We start from the raw sequence: 22,024 nt of genomic DNA, 5'->3' as shown, positions 1-22,024 counted from the left end.
GCAAACGGCCAGAAGGGGCGCTGTGGCTCAGGTGGCAGAGTGCTAGCCTTGAGCGGGAAGAAGCCAGGGACAGTGCTCAGGCCCTGAGTCCAAGGCCCAGGACTGGCCAAAAAAAAAAAAAAAAAAAAAAAGAACAACAACACAGCACGGCAGGCCCAGAACACTGCAGCCCCTATGGATCAATGGCGAAGCACAGGAAGCACAGGAATTCTCCAGGCTGATAACCTACAGAACTTGCCTACCAAACTTTGTTAGACTCTCAATGTCTATATCTGTATTTTTTTGCCTGATTTCAACAGTATTTAATGATTAATTCTAAGGTTTGGATGTTTATTGGAGGCTCTGCTTGAGTGTATGTGAGCATAAAGACTAGCTCATTAAGCAACCTAATCTTCCCACATGATAGGAAAGCTTTTTAAAAAAAATTTTTAAATTTAATCCAAATAAACATTTATTGCTGGGCTGGGAATATAGCCTAGTGGCAAGAGAGTTTGCCTTGTATACATGAAGCCCTGGGTTCGATTCCCCAGCACCACATATATAGAAGACAGCCAGAAGTGGCGCTGTGGCTCAAGTGGCAGAGTGCTAGCCTTGAGCAAAAAGGAAGCCAGGGACAGTGCTCAGGTCCTGAGTCTAAGGCCCAGGACTGGCAAAAACAAAAACAAAACAAAACAAAACATTTATTGCTATGCAAGCAAACCCGGCTTTGTACTTTTGAGTGTCAGGGGCAGGTCTACCCATGGTTAGGAAAAGTCAACTTAAACTCCCTACAGGACATTTCTATTACATATAGCAAGGGATTCACCTTTTCTCCTATTTTTCTTCACCTATCCCTCCTTCCCTCTGTCCTTCTTCCCTGGTAGGAAAGCTTTAGTATACAATGTGACTATGAGGACTTAACCTTGCAAATTCCTACAGAAGAGGCAGCAAAGAGCAAATAGGGACCCTGATTTGACTCTTGGTGGTCGCTGTAAAGGTGGGAGGGTTAGCAGGGAAACACAGCTAACAGATGTCAAATGTTGCTCACAGTGTGTTATGTGGAGGGAAAGGCTTCCAATCACATGTCCTAGAAGTATGTTGGAAACCCTAGAGATCCAAGTTAAAAAAAAACACCTTCCTAAAAGCCATTGCTTCTAGAATCCATTCACTTCAACGTTAGACCACGAGAAAGCACTTCTACATAACCCCCCCACACACACATACACAGGGCAAGACATACACAACTGGCAAGCTTTATTTCTAAATCCTTGTAGTTTATCTGGAACCACACACCTAGACAAAAATAAAATTGTTTAAAGCATGCCATAGCAACTGAATATAATAACTTCCTCTGAGAAAATCTTCTTTAAAGTGTTCCTAGAACGTTCCAAAGAACAAGTCAGAAAGATAACTATTATCCTTGTGCGGGAGGTACAGCTCAGTGGTACAGTGCTTGCCATGGGGGTGGGGGGGCAGAAAGGGGGGAGCGATGAGGGAGAGGGAGAGAGAGAGAGAGTTTGATCTGTTCCCTGGAATGCATATGTGGAAATGTCACAATGAATCTCTTTTATACGCTAATTTTAAAAATCTTTAAAAATGAAAAAAATATAACATTCTTATCAATATTATTATATCCAATTATGTAGGACTCAGTTTGGCAGCCCTCTCTTAAAACATAATTCTGAGGAAACATCATCAATTCCTGGTGCTTCTATGTGTCTTGAGACAGTTAAGGCTGAGTTGTGCAAAACTGCCAATATTCAAGTGTTTAGATTTAATGCACGAAAACAGCAACTTCAGAGTAAAAGCACTGTTTTGGTGTTTCTGGTTTTGTGCAACTGGGAAGGGATTTTATGAAAATCTTACCCTTCTCTTGGTCATTTCTAACTCAGAATGCACTGCCACCAAAAAGGAAAGTGTCTCTTGCAGCAAAGCAAAATCCAGCAATACTATTAACAAATAAACCAAAACTGTAAAATTCTTTTATGGCATGGTCCTTGAGTACTGTTAGAAGAGAAGGAATATCAGCTAGATACCTGATTTAACTTCCCAAGATCAATGGCTTTTCTCTCTCTTGATTTATACTCTAACAGCAACAGTATGAGACACAATTACAATATAAAGCAAAACTCTAAATTACTTTTACAATTAAAGCAAACTAGAAAAGCATAATTCTAAGCTACATATTTTCCCTAAAGAACCTCTTTCAAGCGAGGTGTGATGGCAAACACTGTGATTCCAGCAATCGAGGGTCTTGGGAAGGAGGGCTGGGAATGTGGCCTCTACCAGTGCTTGCCTCCTACGCATGAAGCCCTGGGTTCGATTTCTCAGTACCACATATATAGAAAAAAGCCAGAAGTGGCGCTGTGGCTCAAGTGGCAGAGTGCTAGCCTTGAACAAAAAAGAAACCAGGAACAGTGCTTAGACCCTGAGTCCAAGCCCCAGGACTGGCCAAAAAAAAAAGAAAAAAAGTCTAAGGAAGGAGAGTACTGAGTTTGAGGCCAGCCTGGACCTCACAAGCGGGGCACTGCTCCAAGAAGCAAAAAAAGAGAAAAGAACCTCTTCCACAAAATCTTTGCTGGTCATCCACTCCATGGATTCCCTGCTTGCTCCCCAATTAAGTAATTAATTAGTTAATTAATTTATTTTTGCCAGTCCTGGGGCTTGAACTCAGGGCCTGAGCACTGGCCCTGGCTTCTTTTTGCTCAAGAATAGCACTCTGCCAACTGAGCCACAGTGCCACTTCTGGCCTTTTTCTATATATGTGGTGCTGAGGAATCAAATCTAGGGCTTCATGTATACGAGGCAAGCACTCTACCACTAGGCCACATTCCCAGCCTTTGCTCCCCAATTTTTATGCTGGGTTTTCTTTTTTTTTTTTAAGTTTGAGAGTTTGAACTCAGGGCCTTGCACTTATTAGACAGGTATTCTACCTCCAGCTCACAATCTTGTTTTGCAATGGCTATGTTGAGTTAGGGGGTCTCACTTTTTTGCCCAGGCCTGTACCTAGACCTTTGCAGCTGAGAATGACAGGAATATGCCACCGTGCCTAGCTATTGGTAGAGAAGTGGTCTTGCATGCTTTTTACCCAGGCTGGCCTGGAACTGTGATCCTCCTATTCTTAGCCTTCTGAGTCCACCATACCTAAGCTACATTTATCCCTCCTTGCTATAGAGTATTTGTCTCAATATGTATTCATTCCCCTTAGTAGCCCATAACCCCAAGAGGGATCATATCTTATTTGCCTTGTGTATTGTGCAGCACTCCGCACTGGGTTTTGGCCTTGGTTGGTCTTTGACAAAACAAACAAAAAATATATATATATACACATATGTAATAAAAATATAATAAAGTATAAAGCAAAACTGGTTTCTGTGGTAGGTAAAGAGAGTACACACTAAGCTCCAGAAACTCCTAATAATAATTGGAATTCTTAGGCCACAACAACAGCTTTGCTACTGACCACTGCCCTAAATTGTGAATAATCATCAAGGCCAAACATTTTTAGGAGCAGAAACTTTGTACCATGGCAAATCCCATCAAACCTCTTTGCCACTTAGCACTAGGTGATCAGTCCTGCAGTCTTCCTCACCCCCAACCAGTATGAACCCCTCACTTCATGACGAGGCAAGGACCAGCTTTAACTGAAACCTACAATCACAGCCATCAGCTCCACACAGAAGCCCTTCCATTCCAAGCACTGAGTGGCTCTGCAAAGCACACATGGAAACCCATCATTTCAGGCTGGCCTAACAGGGTTCTTAACTCCTTCTTAAAGCAAGGAAAGAAATTCTGCAGTCATCATCACTCAGTAATCATCTGGAAGTTTCACTCCTGTTGCTGCTCCTCCTTAAAAACTTCAGGCCATGGGCTGGGGATATGGCCTAGTTGCAAGAGTGCTTGCCTTGTATACATAAAGCCCTGGGTTCGATTCCCCAGCACCACATATATAGAAAACAGCCAGAAGCGGTGCTGTGGCTCAAGTGGCAGAGTGCTAGCCTTGAGCAAAAAGAAGCCAGGGACAGTGCTCAGGCCCTGAATCCAAGCCACAAGACTGGCAAAAAACAAAACAAAACAAAACAAAACAAAACAAAAACCACCCCAAAACTACTTCAGGCCTACCAGTAAGGTGATAAAAGGATTTTCCATAATCAGGTCTGAATAGTGTTTAAGTCAGAAACAGTAAAAGCTGCATTGTTCAGAGGTAAGAATTAGATATGCTGAGTAAATTAAGCTCCACAGCTGTCCAGCAGAACTTTTTCTGATGATGGTAATGGTCTAGATCTGTCTTGACCAGTAGGGCAGTCACAAGCCACATGCGGCTTTTCCATACTTGGAACGTGGCTAGTTTGACTAAGAAAATGAATTGTGAGTTTTACTTAACTGTAATTAGTCTAGATTTAAGTTGGTAAGTGTGACTAGTGACTCTTGAATTGGGCAGTGCAGCTCTAGATTCTCTAAGTAATTTCCAAAGAGAAGCCATTCCTCCCACTCCCAGGAGGTAATTGCCTCCATCTGAAGTAGTACTCCCATGGAGGAATGGAGGTCAGGGACGCTGTTAAATGCTTCAGTGCACAGAACCGTTCCTCACCACCATGACAGTCAGGCATCTGGCCAATGTCAGGAGTGTGAGACTGAAAGATTCAGCTCTCAGTTTGCTCAAAGATGGAATGGAAGTACCCAAACACACTGCAGGCTGGGGGTGTGGCTCGAGTAGTAGAATGCTTGCCTAGCAAGTGCAAGGCCCCAGAGTTCAATCCCCAAGTGCCCCAAGAAAATCAAGACAAACAGAAAATAAGAAAACAATATACCCTGCCTAAGTACACACAGGAAAAGATTTTTAAGCAATAGAAAAAAAAAACTTTAAAGTAACAAGTTTCAGTGAAAAGTATAGGCGTATAAGAGGTAAATAAGACTATCAGCAATTACTTTGTGGCATTCTGTACTTGAATTTATGAGACTATTCCCCAGCAGTCTCATAGTATTAGGGAGTTCAAGGACCTATTTCTACTCTGCTAGTTTGAATTCCTTGTCCCCTCAGTTAACCTAGCTGCTGTCTTAAGTCATCATTTCAGATACAAGAGAACGGATACCATTGTAAAAGAAAAATCAAGACAAGCAACTCTCAGCACAGCTCTGCATGCTGATATGTTATCTAAAGAAAAAGCAAAGGTACAGAATTAGGTTTGGACCAAAGGAGAGGCAAGGAGTGATTCTATTAAATGAGGACAGCACAGTACATCTTGGAGAGATGTTGAAATTTTAGAGGACAACTATCAAATAACATTGTGGTTTCTGTAGCCACATCAATTATGCATGATCAGTTTAAATGGGATCATTCAGAACTGCTCAAATAGCTCTCAAATTTATACCAGCAATGTAGAACTTCACCCAGAATCATAGCCTATTCATCATGACACGATCTAATGTTTTGCTTTGACTCAAACTATTTTTGGAACACAATTAGCAAAACACATATCACAGCAAAGCTTTTCCTATAAGTAAGGTTCTCTAGGACTACACGAAATATAAAAATAAGAGCCCTAGCTCTAAAAGAAAAAAAAGTCACTTCACACTTTTCACACTGGCCTATAAAGCAGACACTTCCAGTCCACATGTTCTGAATTCCTAAAAGTTCATGGCTGTTTTCGTGCCTGCTCCAGCCTTGAGCATGTAAGAGGTTCAATACCTTTTCAGATCTTCATTTAAAAAGTTTAGGATCCTTTATTATCAATTAGCACTTAGGGAGCAACCACTGTAATCTACTAATCAAGTGTCAAGAAAGTAATATTTAAAGCAGGATCTCTACCCACTCTGTTTTGCAGATTTGCCTATAAAGAACTATTCTTGGGAGAATGATCACCCCAGTTCTCTTACGTTTTTAACTCAATGACGCAAAGCCCACCCCGACTTCTTATGGAATTAGAAACAATACAGAAGGGACACTTTTAGAAATCATTTGTATTCAACTACTGGTGTCATATACATGAGCTCAACCTGAGCTTCTCAGCTTCAGCTGTGTTGCTGTTGTTTATTTTTCAAATAACAGCGTCTCCCAATGGAGCCCGAGTGGGGTTTGGAATAGAGATCTAAACATTTTGAAAGAGATGTTAGAAGGTTGAGGGTGTCCTGTAAAATGTTTCCCAACATCTCTGGCCTCTTCCTACTAGGTTAGGGAAGCACCTCTCTGCCCTCAACTTAACACCTCCAGATTGGCCAGATGTCTTCTTGGGGAACACAATTTCCCCATGGTTGAGAATCGGTGATACTAAATGAAATGCAAAGTACCAAAAGGTAGACACTGCATTAGTCAGAAGACTCGAGGGGAAAAAAACCCACCACCACCACCACAGTATCTTTTCCTGTTTTATCTAAATGTTTTGACCAGTTTACACCAAATGCCCAAGGAGCAAGACATAGCACCATGTGTCCGGGCTCAATTTCTACCATGACTGCCTTCAACTCTCCGGCTCCACAAGGGAACAAATCTACATCAGCTGCTGCTGAACCACCGCCCCCCGTGCGTTCCTTCCCCCCCATCCTCCCCACGTAGGGAAAAACTGAGTTTGCATCACACTCGACTTGCCGAATCTCAGGTTGCCGCAGAAGATGGCAGAATGTTAAGGCACCGCAGGCAGGATCGGTGGAGAAAAACCCCAGTGAAACACCTGTTCTCATTGGCGGGCCCTCCGTCGGGGACAATGAGAGCCCATTTCCACGCCAGAGCGGCCAGCCGGATTACATCTCCCTCCCCCACCCCAGAGGCAGGGAGGCCGGGGCCACCGGATTTGGGAGGTGGACACCTAGGTCCCTCCTGCCTGGCGGAGAGGAAAAGCCCGGCCGTGGCGATCCCGGAAACTAAATTCACCATCGCCGGACCACCCCACCCCTTCTTGACCCCAGAGCTTCCCACCGGGGGTTCGCCAGTCTCACGGTCCTGGAATCACGTGGGGGTGGGTGGTGGGGTGGGGTGGGTGATGGTGGGGGGGGGGGGTTCTTATTAAACACGCAGCTCCGAGTCCAGCACCCCGACTCCCAGGTTCAGACACCAGGCTGAAATTCTACCTTCAAACAACAAACAAACCCACCTAGGGCCCCAGGTGAGTCCTACACACGCCAACAAAGTTTAACCATTTTCTTCCTAACTTGCACGCCGCAGCACACGTACAGCTAGCTTCGCAGGTGAGACTTCTTTCGTTCCAGAAGCTTCCGGGACCCCACTCGGTTTCAGCTCCTGTCACCCACCGGAGCCCGCGCGCGTGCGGCAGGGCCAACCAAGGTCCGACCCCCGCGGCAGGACCCGGCCGGGCCTCACCGCGACCACCCCGGGGCCCCCGTGACGTGACCAGGCCCGGCGCGGGGCGGGGCGGCCCGCTGTCCGCAGGAGGGGCCCGTTACCCCCCCACACCCCGGCCGTCTCCCCCCGGGTCACAATGGCAGCTCGCGGGGAAACAGTCGCCCCGGAGGCCCGGGGGTGTCCGGGCCGCGGCACCGCCCCTCACCCCGGGTACCGACCTGCTCTAGGGACGCGTCCATGGCTGAGGAGAGCGGCGCAGTCCGCGGCTGACCCGACCGTCCCGGGCGCTACTTCCGCCTCCCGCGCCTGGCTTCGCCTCGCCTCGCCTCGCCTCGCAGCGGTTTCCACGCTGGCAGCGCTGACGTGCCCCGCGCCCGCGGCCGGCGGGGCTGAAAGGAGGAGGAGCCGTCCGGCGGTCGCGTCGCCGGGCGGTGTAGCCGCGCGTTGCGGGAGGCGAGGCGGGGCGGGGCCCCGGCGGAGGGGGCGGGGCCTTCCGGGCTTCCGTACTCGGCCCTCGCACGCTGGCCGCCCCGACGCGCCCAGGTGAAGGCGGGAAGAGGGGGGGGAGGTGAGTAGTGGAACCGTCCCGTACCGGACCTTTTCCAGAAGTGAGTCGCCATCGTGGGAGTATAGATATAATACTTACAAAGTATCATTTCTGGAATGGAAATTCTGGAAATACTAGAGACCCACCTGCATTCCCGGGCCTTGGCTTCCAAGCCCGTCTCTTCCATCCCACCCCTCGGCATCCCCCAGGAATGGAACGGTCCATTCAACCTCGAGGAAGGTGGGCGGAGCGAGCGCGCTGGCGCCTGCGCCGGGCCGACGGCGTGGGTGGCTCAGTGAGCTGGGGCTCTTTAAATTCCCGCAGGGCCGCGGGTCCAGGTTGAGGTATTTGCCTTAGCTCTTCCGTAGCAGTCTAGAAGGGGAAAGGTCTGGAGACAGCGCCTCCGTGTCATAATTATAGCGTGTCCAGGGATGGGATAAGGATACGGATGATGGTGGTGATGATAATAATAGGTCCGCGGCTGTTCCATTTTATTACAGCAGCCCTTTGATGTCCACGTCATTATCTCATCTCTCGGGGCCGCCCGAGGTAGGACCGAGCGCCAGGCCGGTGCACCCCGGGGCTGCCCCCTTTTCCCCCCATCCACTACTCCTGCTCTTGTTGATGGGAGCGTCTGTATGTCTGCACAGGGCCTGGTTTTGTTACTAATCCCTCTCACTGCGATGAATGGACTGGAGGATCACCAGTAGGTGCCTTGGGTAAGACACGTTCCCGCTCCCCCCACCCCGAAGACCTTCTAGTAACAGCCACGAAACATTTGTCATATATTCCCAAAGCTGTGGTCACAGTTTTTTCCAGCCTAGGAAATGACATAGTTTGAGCTATTTTGTATTTTCGTAAACTGTCCTGTTAGGTGAAACAAGTATTTCCTAGCAAAGCATTTCCTTGTGTGTTGCCAGCCTTCTGAAGAAACTCCTTTCTGGTGTCTGAGGGCGTGATTAGGTGGTAGAACACCTAACTAGCGAGCACCAGGCCCTGAGTTCAAACCCCAGTCCTGCCAAAAGAAGCAAACAACTGGTGACATTCCAAAGGGCAAAGAAAATAGGAATTCAGTCTTCCGGGAAGGAGAAATTTAATATGCCTCTGTGTTGAGCAAGTCCCATCACTTTAATCAGGTGTTATAAAATGTTGCAAACATGTATAAAAGTTGAAAAAATGAACATACAATAACCAATGTATCCACTACCTAGATGCTATAATTAATATACCTTTTAAATTTGTTAAATTGTCTTTAGTTGTTCAAAAGGGTTTCAATTCAACATATCAGTTGAGTACAATGCAGTGTTACTTCATCATTCTCATCTCTCCCAACCCCATCCATCCCCTCTCATCTTTTATCTGTATTAGCCTATATTATCCAGATACAATTTGGTACACTGCACCTGGAACACATCAGCATGGATACCATTAAAAGCTTGCTTGTGGTCTGGGAAGGTGGCTTAGTGGTAGTGCTTGCCTAGCATGCATGAAGCCCTGGGTTCAATTCCTCAGTACCACATAAACAGAAAAAGCTGGAAGTGGCACTGTGGCGCAAGTGGTAGAGCATTAGCCTTGAGCAAAAGAAGTTCAGGGACAGTGCCCAGGTCCTGAGTTTAAGACCCAGGACAGGCAAAAAAAAAAAAAAAAAAGTAAGCTGGAAACTCAACATGGGGAAATTGGAAGAAATGCTTCCTCTTTAGTCAAACATTGATTTATAATAATCTTGCCAGTTAGATTCTAGAAACATAAACCTAAGGCAAGATCCCTGCTCCCATAGGCAAACCATTTAGAGCAGAAAATTTTAATTTGCAGCTCATGTGGAGGTCAAAATGTTTTCTGGGGGAAAATGGTCATAGTTTTCATTTTGTTCTCAAGTTTGTGACACTCTTTTCCACTCCAGTGGCTAAAGAATAATGTTAAAATTATTGGCTTCTGGGTGGACGGAAAGATAACTCTGATCATTACAATTACTGGCTACAAAGGAGCTAGGAAGTCAGGCATGATGGTTCACACCAGTATACCCAACTAAATAATAAATAAGACAAAGGAGACCTCAGAAAAAAATAGAATTAAGTCACAAAAGTAAGGAGTTGAAACTGATAGAAGAGAGAGGGTAAATGATTATAAATTTCTCATTTTTAAAGCACAAGTCAGTGGTTTCTAAATTAAGAAACAGACATAGGGTGTGTGTGCGCATGCACGCGCGCATGCATGCATGTATGCATACTGAGCAGCTAGGATTTCAGGCATGAGTCTGTACCCACTGCACAAGGATGTTTTTTCAAAAGCAGGTGAAAGCTTTTCTGGTTAGGATGAAGATGAGCATAAAGATGGCAACATCCCACTTCGTGTTCTTCTGCACTTCTTGGTCTGCTCATATTTGCATGGATTTCTCTTATGAATTAAAATTTCTAATGTAAATTACTTATGAGAAATACATTTCATTTGTTAAATCCTGAGCAATTTCAGAGAAGACTGCAATCCCTGAAAGCAACTCCAGGTGGCGACCCTGGGACGACTCAAATCTTCCCTTGCTTCACTAGGGACCCAGAGTTCACAAATAGAGGCTTACAGAGAAAAAGAACAAAACCTTTCTTATTAAACTTTGTACAAAAGAATTCCGGCCAGGTGCTGATGGCTCACACCTGTAATCCTAGCTACTCGGAAGGCTGAGATCTGAGAATCACAGTTTGAAGCCAGCTCGGGCAGGAAAAGGTCCGTACGACTCCTATCTCCAATGAACCTCCAGAAAACTGGAAGTGGTGCTTTGGCTCAAAGTGGTAGAATGCTAGCCTTGAGAGGAAATGCTCAGGGACAGCACCCAGGCTCGGAGTTCAAGCCTCATGACTGACAAAAGACAAAAATAAGTGGGCTGGGGATATGGCCTAGTGGCAAGAGTGCTTACCTTGTAAACATGAAGCCCTGGGTTCAATTCCCCAGCACCACATATACAGAAAACGGCCAGAAGTGGCACTGTGGCTCAAGTGGCAGAGTGCTAGCCAGGGACAGTGCTCAGGCCCTGAGTCCAAGCCCCAGGACTGGCCAAAAAGGAAAAAAAAAAAAAAAAGAAGAAGAAAAAAATTGAATTGGTGCTCAGCCTTATGAAAATATTCAAGCAACTCATAACCCCTCATGAACACAACCCTAGGTCCCCCACCCATAAAAGAATGCCCACCACTTTCTGACCTTTATGGAAATTCTTCCTGATGATTTCTTTCATAACTTTATCACCTAAACAAGTCTCCCCAAACCCTAGTTTTCACTGTTTGAAAAAGATCTATTTTCCATCCCTTTTAATCTACATGACTCCCTGACATGCCTTGTGATTGCTTTGTTGGAGATGTCAGTTGATTATTCTATAATTTCCCATAGTCCAAGTAGCTCTGGGGTCATCTGACACTCCCTGGTAGCCAGGGCTTGGCACTGTCCCTTAGCTTTGTTTTGCTCAAGATTGCATCTTCAAAGAAACTCCTTCAAAAACTGGCAAAAGCAGGACTAGAGGTGTAGCTTGAGTGGTAAAGCACCAGCCATGAGCAAGCAAACTGAGCACGACTGGGAAGGCCCTGAGCTCAAGCCCTAGGCTTGATTCAATCATATGAAAATAAGAAATGTAAAATGAGGGGCTGGGATATGGCCTAGTGGCAAGAGTGCTCACCTCTTATACATGAAGCCCTGAGTTCGATTCCTCAGCACCACATATACAGAAAACAGAAGTGGTGTTGTGGCTCAAGTGGCAGAGTGCTAGCCTTGAGCAAAAAGAAGCCAGGGATAGTGCTCAGGCCCTGAGTCCAAGCCCCAGGACTGGCAAAAAAAAAAAAGAAATGTAAAATGAAATAAAAAATGTATAATGTAAAATATGGCCTAGTGGTAGACTGCTTGCTTTGCACACCTGAAGCCCTGGGTTAAAAGCTAGAGGGCTATCCTTGAGCAAAAAGAAGCCAGGGACAGTGCTCAGGCCCTGAGTCTCAAGCGCCAGGACTGGCAAAAAAAAAAAAATTTAAAATGAATATTTTTAAATTATAATTTGTGGTTATTGACACCTTATGACACTAGCCAGTCTTTTTCAAATAGATGATCAATGATCTTTAAAAGGAAAATCATGGGCTGGGAATGTGGCCTAGTGATAGAGTACTTGCCTAGCACACATGAAGCCCTGGGTTGGATTCCTCAGCACCACATATATAGAAAAAGTCAGAAGTGACGCTAAGGCTCAAGTGGTAGAGTGCTAGCCTTGAGCACAAAGAAGCCAGGAATAGTGCTCAAGCCCTGAGTTCAAGACCCAGGACTGGCAATAAAGAAAAAAAGAAAAAGAAAATCATGTCAAGGAATATTTATTGTATTTTTTTTGGTTGGGCATGGGTCTTGAACTCTGGGTCTGGGTGCTGCCCCTGAGCTCTTCAGCTCAAGGCTAGTACCCTACCACTTGAGCTACAGCACCACTGTGTGTGTGTGTGTGTGTGTGTGTGTGTGTGTGTGTGTGTGTGTGTAATTGGAGACAAGAGTCCCATGGACTTTCTTGCCAGGGCTGGCTTTGATCTACAATCCCCAGATCTCACCCTCCTTAGTAGCTAGGATTACAGGCATGAGCCACCAGTGCCCAGCACAATGTCTATTTTCCTACATGCATATAAAGAACTTTGACAACATCCACTCTCCTTCACCCTATCTAGCCACTCTCCACCCCTCCCCAGTACAACCTGTTTTACTCTTCTGTCATTCTTTTTTTTTTCAGTGTGTATTTTTTTAAGTACTATACAAAGGGGTTTCAATTCAGTCAGGATAGTTTGATCAGTGTCATCCTTCCATCGCCCCCCCCCCCATCTTTCCCAGTCCCATCCATAAGTGTGTTAATTGTGCCTAAGGGTTTAACCATGGTATTTCACATGTGCATATCTTATAATTTAGAATAATTCCCTTTGTTGCTCTTTCTTTTTCCCCATTTCCCACACCTTGGTCAGCAAATTCCGGTAGCATTTTGTATGCCATCTGAATAGACAGTCCCCATGACTTTTGATACTTCTATCATTCTCTTTGTGTCCCCAGTAAAAGTAAAGCAGATAGAGCTAGAAACCATAGTGTGTACTGAGATAAGACAAGATAAAAAGGCCAAATAAAAGCCAAGTGTCAGTGGCTTACACCTGTAATCCAATAGCTACTCAGGAGGCTGAGATCAGGAGGATCTTCCTCAGGAGGAGGAAGATCATAATTTGAAGCCAGCCACGGCAGGAAAGTCCATGGGACTCTTATCTCCCATTCACTACCAAAAAAGCCAGAAATGGAGCTGTGACTCAAGTGGTAGAGCACTGGCTTTGAGGAGAAAAACAAAAACAAGGACAGTACAAATACCACATTTTTATTTGCAGAATCTAGACTTCAATGACAGACTTTTTTAGATGACACATACACACACTCATACAGCCACAACCAGAAGAACACACAAAGGGGGATATAAGCACACAAAGTGATGTGTAGGTAAGCTAGAAGTGTGCCTGTTGGAAAAGTCTAACAGATTTACTTGGGAGCAGCAACAAACGACAGAGCAGAGTAGAAATCAGTGAATGAATAGGTAGACAAAGGTCAAAGAACACAGAAGCTGGAAGATTCCCAAGAATGGAAGAGAGAAGGCTCCCATGATAAAAATGCTACAGATTAGGGGCATAAACAATAGAATTTACTTTTTCACAGTGCTGGAGTTTAGAGTTCAAGATCAACGTTGGCTTCACTCTGAGCCTCTTTCCTTGGAGGCAGCCTTTCCTCCCATAAAGGGATGCCTTTGCCTATGACCTTGTAAGGACACCAAACGAACTGTATCATTAGGGTAGCCCACCCCATTGACTTCATTTTAAGGCAATCATTTGTGTGTGTGTGCGCACGTGTGTGCGCGCGTGCATGCCAATGTCAACATAGTTGGCTGTTGCTTTGACTCTGGGGCCACACCTAGTATCCTTAATCACCTCTTTGAGAGCCCTCCCTGAACTAAAAGCACATCTGGGGCTTAGGAATTTTGGGGACACACAATTTAGCTCTCAGTAGAGGGATGATACATTGAGGGATGGCATGCAGAAGAGCCGGTTCCATGGCCCACACTGGAGACTTAAAGATGTGATTAAGACTTAAGCAATGTTGCAATCCTGTTCCGTGCCAGGTGTGCCAGAATTGGCTGTTGGGCAGGAGAAAGGAACTTTCTGGCCATAATTTGAATAAGATTGGTCTGAAGGTTGGGTAACTATATTACATCAGTATTTCCTTGTTATGTAAGATGTCAACGTTTGGAGAAGTTAGGGTGAAGAGTACATATGAACTGTTTGTATGTTTTTGTCATTTTTTTTCCAGTCCTGGGGCTTGAACTCAGGGCCTAAGCACTGTCCCTGAGCTTCTTTTTGCTCAAGGCTAACACTACCACTTGAGCCACTGCGCCACTTCTGGCTTTTTCTGTTTATGTGATGCTGAGGAATCGAACCCAGGGCTTCATGCATGCTAGGCAAACACTCTACCACTACGCCACATTCCCAGCCCTGTTTTATTTTTTTGTTTTGACCACTTTTTAAAAGTCTGGAATTACTTTAAAATTAAAGTTAAAAATGTAAAGATTGCCATGTGCCTGTGATTCATGCCTGTCCTTCTAGCTACTCAAGAGGCAGAGATCTGAGGTTTGGGGTTTGAAGTCAGCCTAGGCAGGAAAGCCTGAGAGACTCTTTTCTCCGTTAAATCACCAAAAAGCTGGAGGTAGAGCTATGGCTCAAGTGGTAGGGCACTAGCCTTGAGTGAAAAAGCTAATAGAGAACAACCAGGCCCTGAGTTCAAGCCCCAGTATGAGGGTGCACACACACACACACACACACACACACACACTTAAAATTCAAGAAGCAAAGGAATTCCATGAGGTCAAAACTTCCATCTGTGGAGCAGACGCCCACGGACCTCGGCTTCGAGGGCCTGGGCTGGGAGCACAGCTCAGGTCGTGGGAGGCCCTGGTCACTAAGGGCGAAGGCCGTGGGCAGACACACTGCGCCTGGTTCACGGGAGGCCTCCGGGTTTGGCATTTCCCAACAAAGTGGCCCAATGCCCCAGGCCGCCGTGTGTGTGCGCTGGAAGCGCTCCATGAATGCTTTCCAAAACGCGGGCATGGAAAAAACACATCGCTCTTCCGGTCACTGGGATTGGCTACATCTTTTCTTCCATGACCGAGGCATCACACGCCACCAACCCCACCGTCCTATGGCGCACAGTTCAAAGGGCATCTCTCTCTCTTTTTTTTTTTAAAGCATGCTTCTTAGGACACGTTCTCAACCTCTCCAAAACTAAACCAAAACCTTCAAGGGCCAGGCGGCACCATCACTTCCCTCTGAATCCACCCCCCCCCCCCCCCCAGCCCCTGCCCATCTCACCGGCCGATCGCCCTCCTCCCGTCTGCCCGGATCTGCCCGCCCTGGGGAATCTCACCTCCGCGGCCCTTCGCCCTGGGTGGGCCGGGCGAGGGCGCAGCCCCCGGGACGGCCAGCGGGCCCCGGATTGGACGCGCCGGCTGGGTGTGCGCGGCGCCGCCCAATCGCTGGGCCGCCGGCAGGTGCAGGTGGGGACGGGGCGGAGGTGGAGGGGTCCCGCGGCCCGGAGCCGACCGGCCCGGGGTGGCACCCGGAGCGGGTATGGCGAGCTGGTGGCGGGCGCTCCAGCGCGCGGCCCGGCGCTACCCGTGGCCCACCAACGTGCTGCTGTACGCCGGGCTCTTCTCGGCGGGCGACGCGGTGCAGTAGCAGCTCCGCGGAGGCCCTGCCGACTGGCGGCAGACGCGCTGCGTGGCCGCCCTGGCCGTCACCTTCCACGGCCACTTCAACTACGCGTGGCTGCGGCTGCTGGAGCGCGCGCTGCCGGGCCGCGCGCCCCGTGTGGTGCTGGCCAAGGTGCTGTGCGACCAGACGGTCGGGGGGCCCATCGCCCTCTCGGCCTTCTACACGGGTGAGGGGCCCCCAGGAGGCCACGTGGTGGGGGGGCTCGAGGTTGGGGGGGGGCTGGAGACTGGCAGAGGGAGCTTCCGGGGGGAGGGGTGGGAAGCAGGAATGGATGCTGGGGCTGGGTGCTATTAGGAGGCTGAGTACTAGGGCTGAGGGTGGGGGCTGGGGTGGCTAGGGACTGGGGGTGAGGCTTCTGAAAGGGAAAACTGGGGGACACTGTTGGTGGAGCTTAGGGTTTGGGGAGCTGGAGGTCCAGCGTGCCCTGATCTACTAAGCTAGAGTAGGGGCTGAGAGGCTGGGTCTTCAAGAGTTGAAGGCTGAGTCTAGGTAGTGTGTGTGTGTGGGTGTGGGGTGAATTTAGGGCCTTGTGCTCACCCCCACCCCAGACCCCAAGGCTGGCATGCTACCACTTGAGCCACACCTCCACTTCCAGCTTTTTGCTGGTTGATTGGAGATAAGAGTCTCATGGACTTTCCTGCCTTGGTTGGCTTTGAACCTCAATCCTCAGGCCTCTGCCTACTTCACTAGTGCCTGGTCCTTTCTGCTTTAATTAAAAAAAAATTTTTTTTGTCTATAATTTTGTAACCTATTATAATTTAAGATTTACTAGATTCCTTTGAAATGTTCCCAGTTTTCGAATGAACACTGTGCTTTGCATTCTCCTTTCAACCTTTCACCCCAACACCTGGTGCTCTGCCACATGAGCTACAGCTCCACTTCTAGCTTTTTGCTGGTTGATGGGAGAGCAGAATCTCTTGGGTTTGTCTTCCCTGGCTGGCTTGGAATCTTTTGATCGTCAGACCTCAGCCTCATCCCCCTAAATTGTTAGGATTATGGGCCTGCACTCTTCTGACGGAATCTTTTACAATTCTGTGTGTTTTGCAAACAGGTATGAGTATTCTCCAGGGAAAGAATGATATATTTTTGGACCTGAGACAGAAATTCTGGAATACCTATAAGGTAAGACAGGGTTTTTGTTGTTGTTGGTTGTGGGGCTTGAACTCAGGGCCTGGCTCTGTCCCTGAGCTTCTCTTGCTCAAGGCTAGCACTCTACCATTTGAGCCACAGCATCACTTCTGGCTTTTTCTGTGTATGTGGTACTGAGGAGTTGAACCCAGGGCTTCATGCATGCTAGGCAAGCACTCTATCACTAAGCCACATTCCCAGCCCTGGCTGTGTGATCTTGACCACTTTCTGTTTTGGGGTGGTTAATTGAAGATAAGTCTCACAAGAACTTTTCTTTTTTTTCTTTTTTTTTTTTTTTTTTGGCCAGTCCTGGCGCTTGGACTCAGGGCCTGAGCACTGTCCCTGGCTTTGCTCAAGGCTAGCACTCTGCCACTTGAGCCACAGTGCCACTTCTGGCCATTTTCTGTATATGTGGTGCTGGGGAATCGAACCCAGGGCCTCATGTATATGAGGCAGGCACTCTTGCCACTAGGCCATATCCCCAGCCCCTCACAAGAACTTTTCTACCCTAGCTGGCTTCGAACCACGATCCTGAGACCTCAGCCTCCTGAGTAGTTAGGATTACAGGCATAAGCCACCAGTGCCTGACTAAGACAGGCTTTTTGCAAATGTAATCCATATATTTTTTAGTATTTTTTAAAACAAAACATAGATTTTTATTGAAATTCTTCTTAAATTAGGGCTCCAGTTTGATTGGCTCAGGAGTCCCAATTTTGACCAAGAGACTTTTTTCCCTCCATCCCTTCCTCCCTCCCTCCCTCCATCCATCCATCCCTTCCTCCCTCCCTCCCTCCCTCTCTCTCTTCTTTCTTTCCTTCCTTCCTTCCTTCTTTCTTTCTTTCTTTCTTTCTTTCTTTCTTTCTTTTTCTTTCTTTCTTTCTTTCTTTCTTTCTTTCTTTCTTTCTTTCTTTCCTTTCTTTCTTTCTTGATAAGGATCTCTCACTATGTTGCCCATGCCGGTCTCAAACTTCTGGTCTCAAGTGATATTCCTGACTCAGCGTCCTAAGCAACTGGAATTGCATGTGTGCAGCACCGAGCCCAGTTTGAATATTTTCAAGGACTAGGGATTGAACTCAGGGCTTGATGAATGCCAGGCAAGCATTCTAACCTCTCGAGCCAAGCTCTCAGCCCTTGCTTCGGTTTTACCTGATGAATAAGAAGAGGCTTGATGAGATTGGCTCACCCTCCTCAAGAATGGGAAAGAAATAATACATTTGCATTTTTCTTTTGGTGTTCACAATGATTTCTGACGGTATCCTATTTACTCTTATTGATCACAGTTTGGTAAATTTTAGAAGTGATTTGCCAGACAAGAATTAAAGAATATGAGTAGCTGAATGAAATCAGTCTTGCCTTCAGAACCAAGTGCGCATTTGGCTGAGTCCTTATTAAAAAAAAAAAAAAAAAAAAAAAAGCCTTCTTAAGACATTGATCCCAAAGGCGTTTGCAGAAGATAATGTTTCTTCAGGTTATTCTTAGGTATGGAGAAAGTCACCTGCTGTAGTGTTTGCTCATGACAAATGCATATAATCCAGACCAAGATCCTGGGAAGGATCTGGAAGCATTTAGGAGGTAGAACAGTTAGCTTGATGAAAGGTTCAGAAGTGCGGATGTTTCACAAGACACGGGTTTCCAGCTTGAGCAAAGAGAAGGGCACTGATTTGAGAGAAAGTAAGATGAGATCAGTTTTGGAAATGTCTTTTGGACACTTTAGGTTATTCTCAGGGAGATTTGTACAACAGAGGAGAGTGTTCTGAGCTAGAGGTCTTAGACCCAGCAGAAATTGGGCCCAAGTGAGGCTCTTCCTATCCAAGTTTGATCAATGAAACTAAGAATCTAAAAGAAGCATCTGAGAGCCATGTGCCGCTGTCGTGTAATAGCTGGTTGTTGTTGAGGACCGTCCCTCTGCCTATTCCATGTTCTTCTGAAAAAGCTTAGGAAGCATGGGCCTAATTTATTTGTTGTTGCCTTCTACGTCACACTTGGGCTGGGGGGGGGGGTTGTGATTTGTGTTTTCTTTTCTGCACAGATGGTAGGCAATTTCTGTCTCCTTTGGCCAGCTGCACTGCGTGTTAACTTTTAGAAATATATCTGCTATTCTCTCTTATAGCTTCTAAGAAATGAGTTGGAATTTTTCAAATTTAGAGAACTTAAAAGAACATCTAATAACTTCAAACTTATAGACCTTAAAGAACAAGCTTGAAAAACATTCACATACCACATACGCAAATTCGCCACTTGTTAACATTTGCTTGATCACGATAAAGCCCAATTTACTTTATTGCTCCATACCTTCATCCATCAATTCACCCATCTACTTATCTAGCCATCCACCTATGCATCATTCGTTTATCACCCATCCCTCATCCATTAATCTAGCCGTTATCTATGATCCATCCATGCATGTATCCAAACATACATTTTCCAGAATCATTTGGGAGCTAGTTTGTACAGACACTGCTATCTAGCAAGGGTATGGTGGCTCATGCCTATAACCCTAATGCTCTAGAGGCAGATATCCTTGTAGTTCCAGGCCAGCCTAGGGATAAATGCAAGACCCGCATCTCAATCAATAGCTGGATGTGCTGTTGCAGGGGGTTCATTTCCACCCCAGCCATGTCCCTACGGGCCAGGTGGGTACTCAGCATTCCACAGCGAGCATTCTTCCTTCACGCTGCTTCTGTATTCCTGTTCTTGTTTGCATTTTTTTTAAGCCAGTGGTTTATAATTCCTTACTGTATTGACTTTGCATGCTCAAGTGTCTCAGGTCTGGCTAGTCTTTCAGCCTGCTTTCCATATCCTAGCAACCATCTCCCATCTTTTTTTTTTTTTTTTCTGCCAGTCCTGGGGCTTGAACTCAGGGACTGAGCACTATCCTGGCTTCTCTTTGCTCAAGGCTAGCACCATACCACTTGAGCCACAATGCTACTTCCAGGTTTTTCTGTTTATGTGGTGCTGAGGAATCAAACCCAGGGCTTCATGCATGCAAGGCAAGCACTCTACCACTACGCCACATTCCCAGAGCCCCCCCCCCTTTTTTTTTGTTTTGTTTTGTTTCTGTGTTGTCCGTCGTGGGGCTTGAACTGGGAGCCTGGACTCTGTCCCTGAGCTCTTTTGCTCAAGGCTTGTGCTCTACCACTTTGAGCCACAGCTCCATTTCCAATTTTTGAGTGATTAATTGGAGATAAGAGTCTCACAGGGACTTTTCTGTCCAGGCTGGCTTTGAACCACAATTTTCAGATCTCAGCCTCCTGAGTAGCTAGAATTACAGGTATGAGTCACTGGTGCCCAGCTGATCCCATTTTTTATAAACATATCTCTGCCCCATGTGCTTATGCTTACTAGGAAATTACAATGTGAAAAAATATGTGATTATTTCCCTCCCTTTTCTTTTCTTTGTTTTTAGGTCCAAGACCTGATTCTTTCACGCCTTGGCTAGTGCTCTACCAAATGAGCTGCACCTCTAACCCCCTATGTGCTTATTTCTAAAGTACCAATTTCTTCCAGAACTGGTACTGGTACTGGTTGGCTTCATTCTGCACTTAGGAATATAATTAATAAAAATGTTTTGGGTTGGGCACTGTTTGCTCATGCCTGTAATCCTAGCTACTCAGGAGGCTAAGATCTGAGGACTGAGGCTTGAAGCCAGCTGAAGCAAGAAAGCCTGAGAGACTCTTATCTCCCACTAACCACCAGAAGCCCGAGGTGAAGCTGTGGCTCAAGTGGGAGAGTGCCAACCTTAAGCAAAGGGACAATCTTATGCTAAGGGACAGTGCCCTTGGGATTGGCATTTATGAATAACTAGAAGAATGGGTGTTAGGCCCTGAGTTTAACCTCTTGTACCAGCATGTGCATGCATGTGTGTGTACACACACATACACCCACACTCACACACACACACACACACACACATACAATCTTGAGCCAATTGCTTTACCCCCCAACTCCCCAACCCCTGCCTTTGCGGTTTTAAGTAGTTAATTTAACCAGCTTAGTTGGAAATATAATACTGCCTGGGAACCCAACCTGCTTTTTTTTTTTTAATAGACTGAACTGTGTGCTTATTTTGAATGCCTTAAAAAGCATGCTAATAAAAAAATTTTCTTTCTTCTAGAGTGGTCTCATGTACTGGCCTTTTGTTCAGGTAAGTTTCAAACAATTTAGAATCTGGGGCTGGGGATGGAGCACACAGCATGTAAAAAAACAACAACAACAAACAACCCCAAAACAACCACCACAACAACCCACCAGCCCCAAACCTCCCCAGCTTGCTGGCTGCTGGCCTCGCTTCTGGCAGGCTAACAGCCTCTCTCTGTGTGTTGCAGCTGACCAACTTCAGCCTTGTGCCTGTGCACTGGAGGACGGCCTACACTGGGCTCTGTGGATTTTTCTGGGCCACATTCCTTTGCTATTCACAGCAGAGTGGGGACGGCACTTTGGAGTCACTGTTCATCTTCCTTCATACAAAGGAGGTCTCCGCAGAGGCAAGACCCCCAGAGAAGTGAGGAGCCAGGCAGCCCACTCCATGCCTGGAGCTGTGCCTCCAAAGCAGAGAGCACTCGGCCTTTCCAGTCAACCTGCAGCATTTAGAAGATGGCGATGCTTAGTAATCCTTTCACTTTCACCTAAACCTTTCCCCTTGTTCTAGTCTGAGAGTCTTAATTCCTTTTTTTTTTTTTTTCTTTTGCCAGTCTTGAACTCAAGGCCTGGGCACTGACCCTGTGCTTCTTTTGCTCAAGGCTAGCACTCTACCACTGGAGCCACAGAGCTACTTCTGGCTTTTTTTTTTTTTTTGGCCAGTCCTGGGCCTTGAACTCAGGGCCTGAGCACTGTCCCTGGCTTCTTTTTGCTCAAGACTAGCACCCTACTACTGGAGCCACAGCGCCACTTCTGGCTGTTTCCTGTATATGTGGTGCTGGGGAATTGAACCCAGGGCTTCATGTATAGGAGGCAAGCTCTCTTGCCACTAGGCCATATTCCCAGCCCCTACTTCTGGCTTTTTCTGTTAATGTGGTCCTGAGGAATTGAACCCAGGGCTTCATGCATGCTAGGCAAGCACTTTACTGCTAAGCCACATTCCCAGCCCTGAGTGTCTTTTAATTCTTTAATGCTTCCTCTAGTATTTTGGCTAAACTCAGCACCAGTGGCAAAAGGCCATTTCAGAATTATTAATATTTACATTTGAATATTTAATGCCAGTAGAATTTGGGTAACCCAGTGTTTATTATTATTATATATATGTATTTTTTTTAATTTTGATTTTTTTTTTGCTCAAGGCTAGCA

At 46.4% G+C, this 22,024-nt stretch overlaps 2 protein-coding genes across 3 annotated transcripts in view; one reads left to right on the top strand and one right to left on the bottom strand.

Moving 5' to 3' along the window:
- The window catches only part of Pdxdc1 (pyridoxal dependent decarboxylase domain containing 1), a 42,174-nt gene extending 34,479 nt beyond the window's left edge, over window positions 1-7,695 (bottom strand). The window contains exon 1 of one of the 2 annotated variants that reach the window (XM_048333292.1): window positions 7,495-7,695. In XM_048333292.1, the coding sequence (XP_048189249.1) occupies window positions 7,495-7,515 (21 nt within the window). In that variant the 5' untranslated portion in view covers window positions 7,516-7,695. Of the gene's footprint in view, window positions 1-7,067; window positions 7,183-7,494 lie in introns of those variants that run through there. The other variant, XM_048333293.1, reaches the window with a different exon arrangement.
- Window positions 7,696-15,417: 7,722 nt separating this feature from the next.
- Window positions 15,418-21,246, top strand: Mpv17l (MPV17 mitochondrial inner membrane protein like). The gene is given in 4 exon segments (XM_048333297.1): window positions 15,418-15,779; window positions 16,665-16,735; window positions 20,856-20,885; window positions 21,067-21,246. Coding segments are annotated over 4 exon segments (591 nt in total). The 5' UTR covers window positions 15,418-15,469.
- Window positions 21,247-22,024: the final 778 nt, after the last annotated feature.

Source organism: Perognathus longimembris, chromosome 23, assembly GCF_023159225.1.
Source record: "Perognathus longimembris pacificus isolate PPM17 chromosome 23, ASM2315922v1, whole genome shotgun sequence".
Taxonomy (NCBI): Eukaryota; Metazoa; Chordata; class Mammalia; order Rodentia; family Heteromyidae; genus Perognathus; species Perognathus longimembris.
Note: the sequence above shows the minus strand (reverse complement) of the source record. Positions and strands in the feature narration are given on the sequence as shown.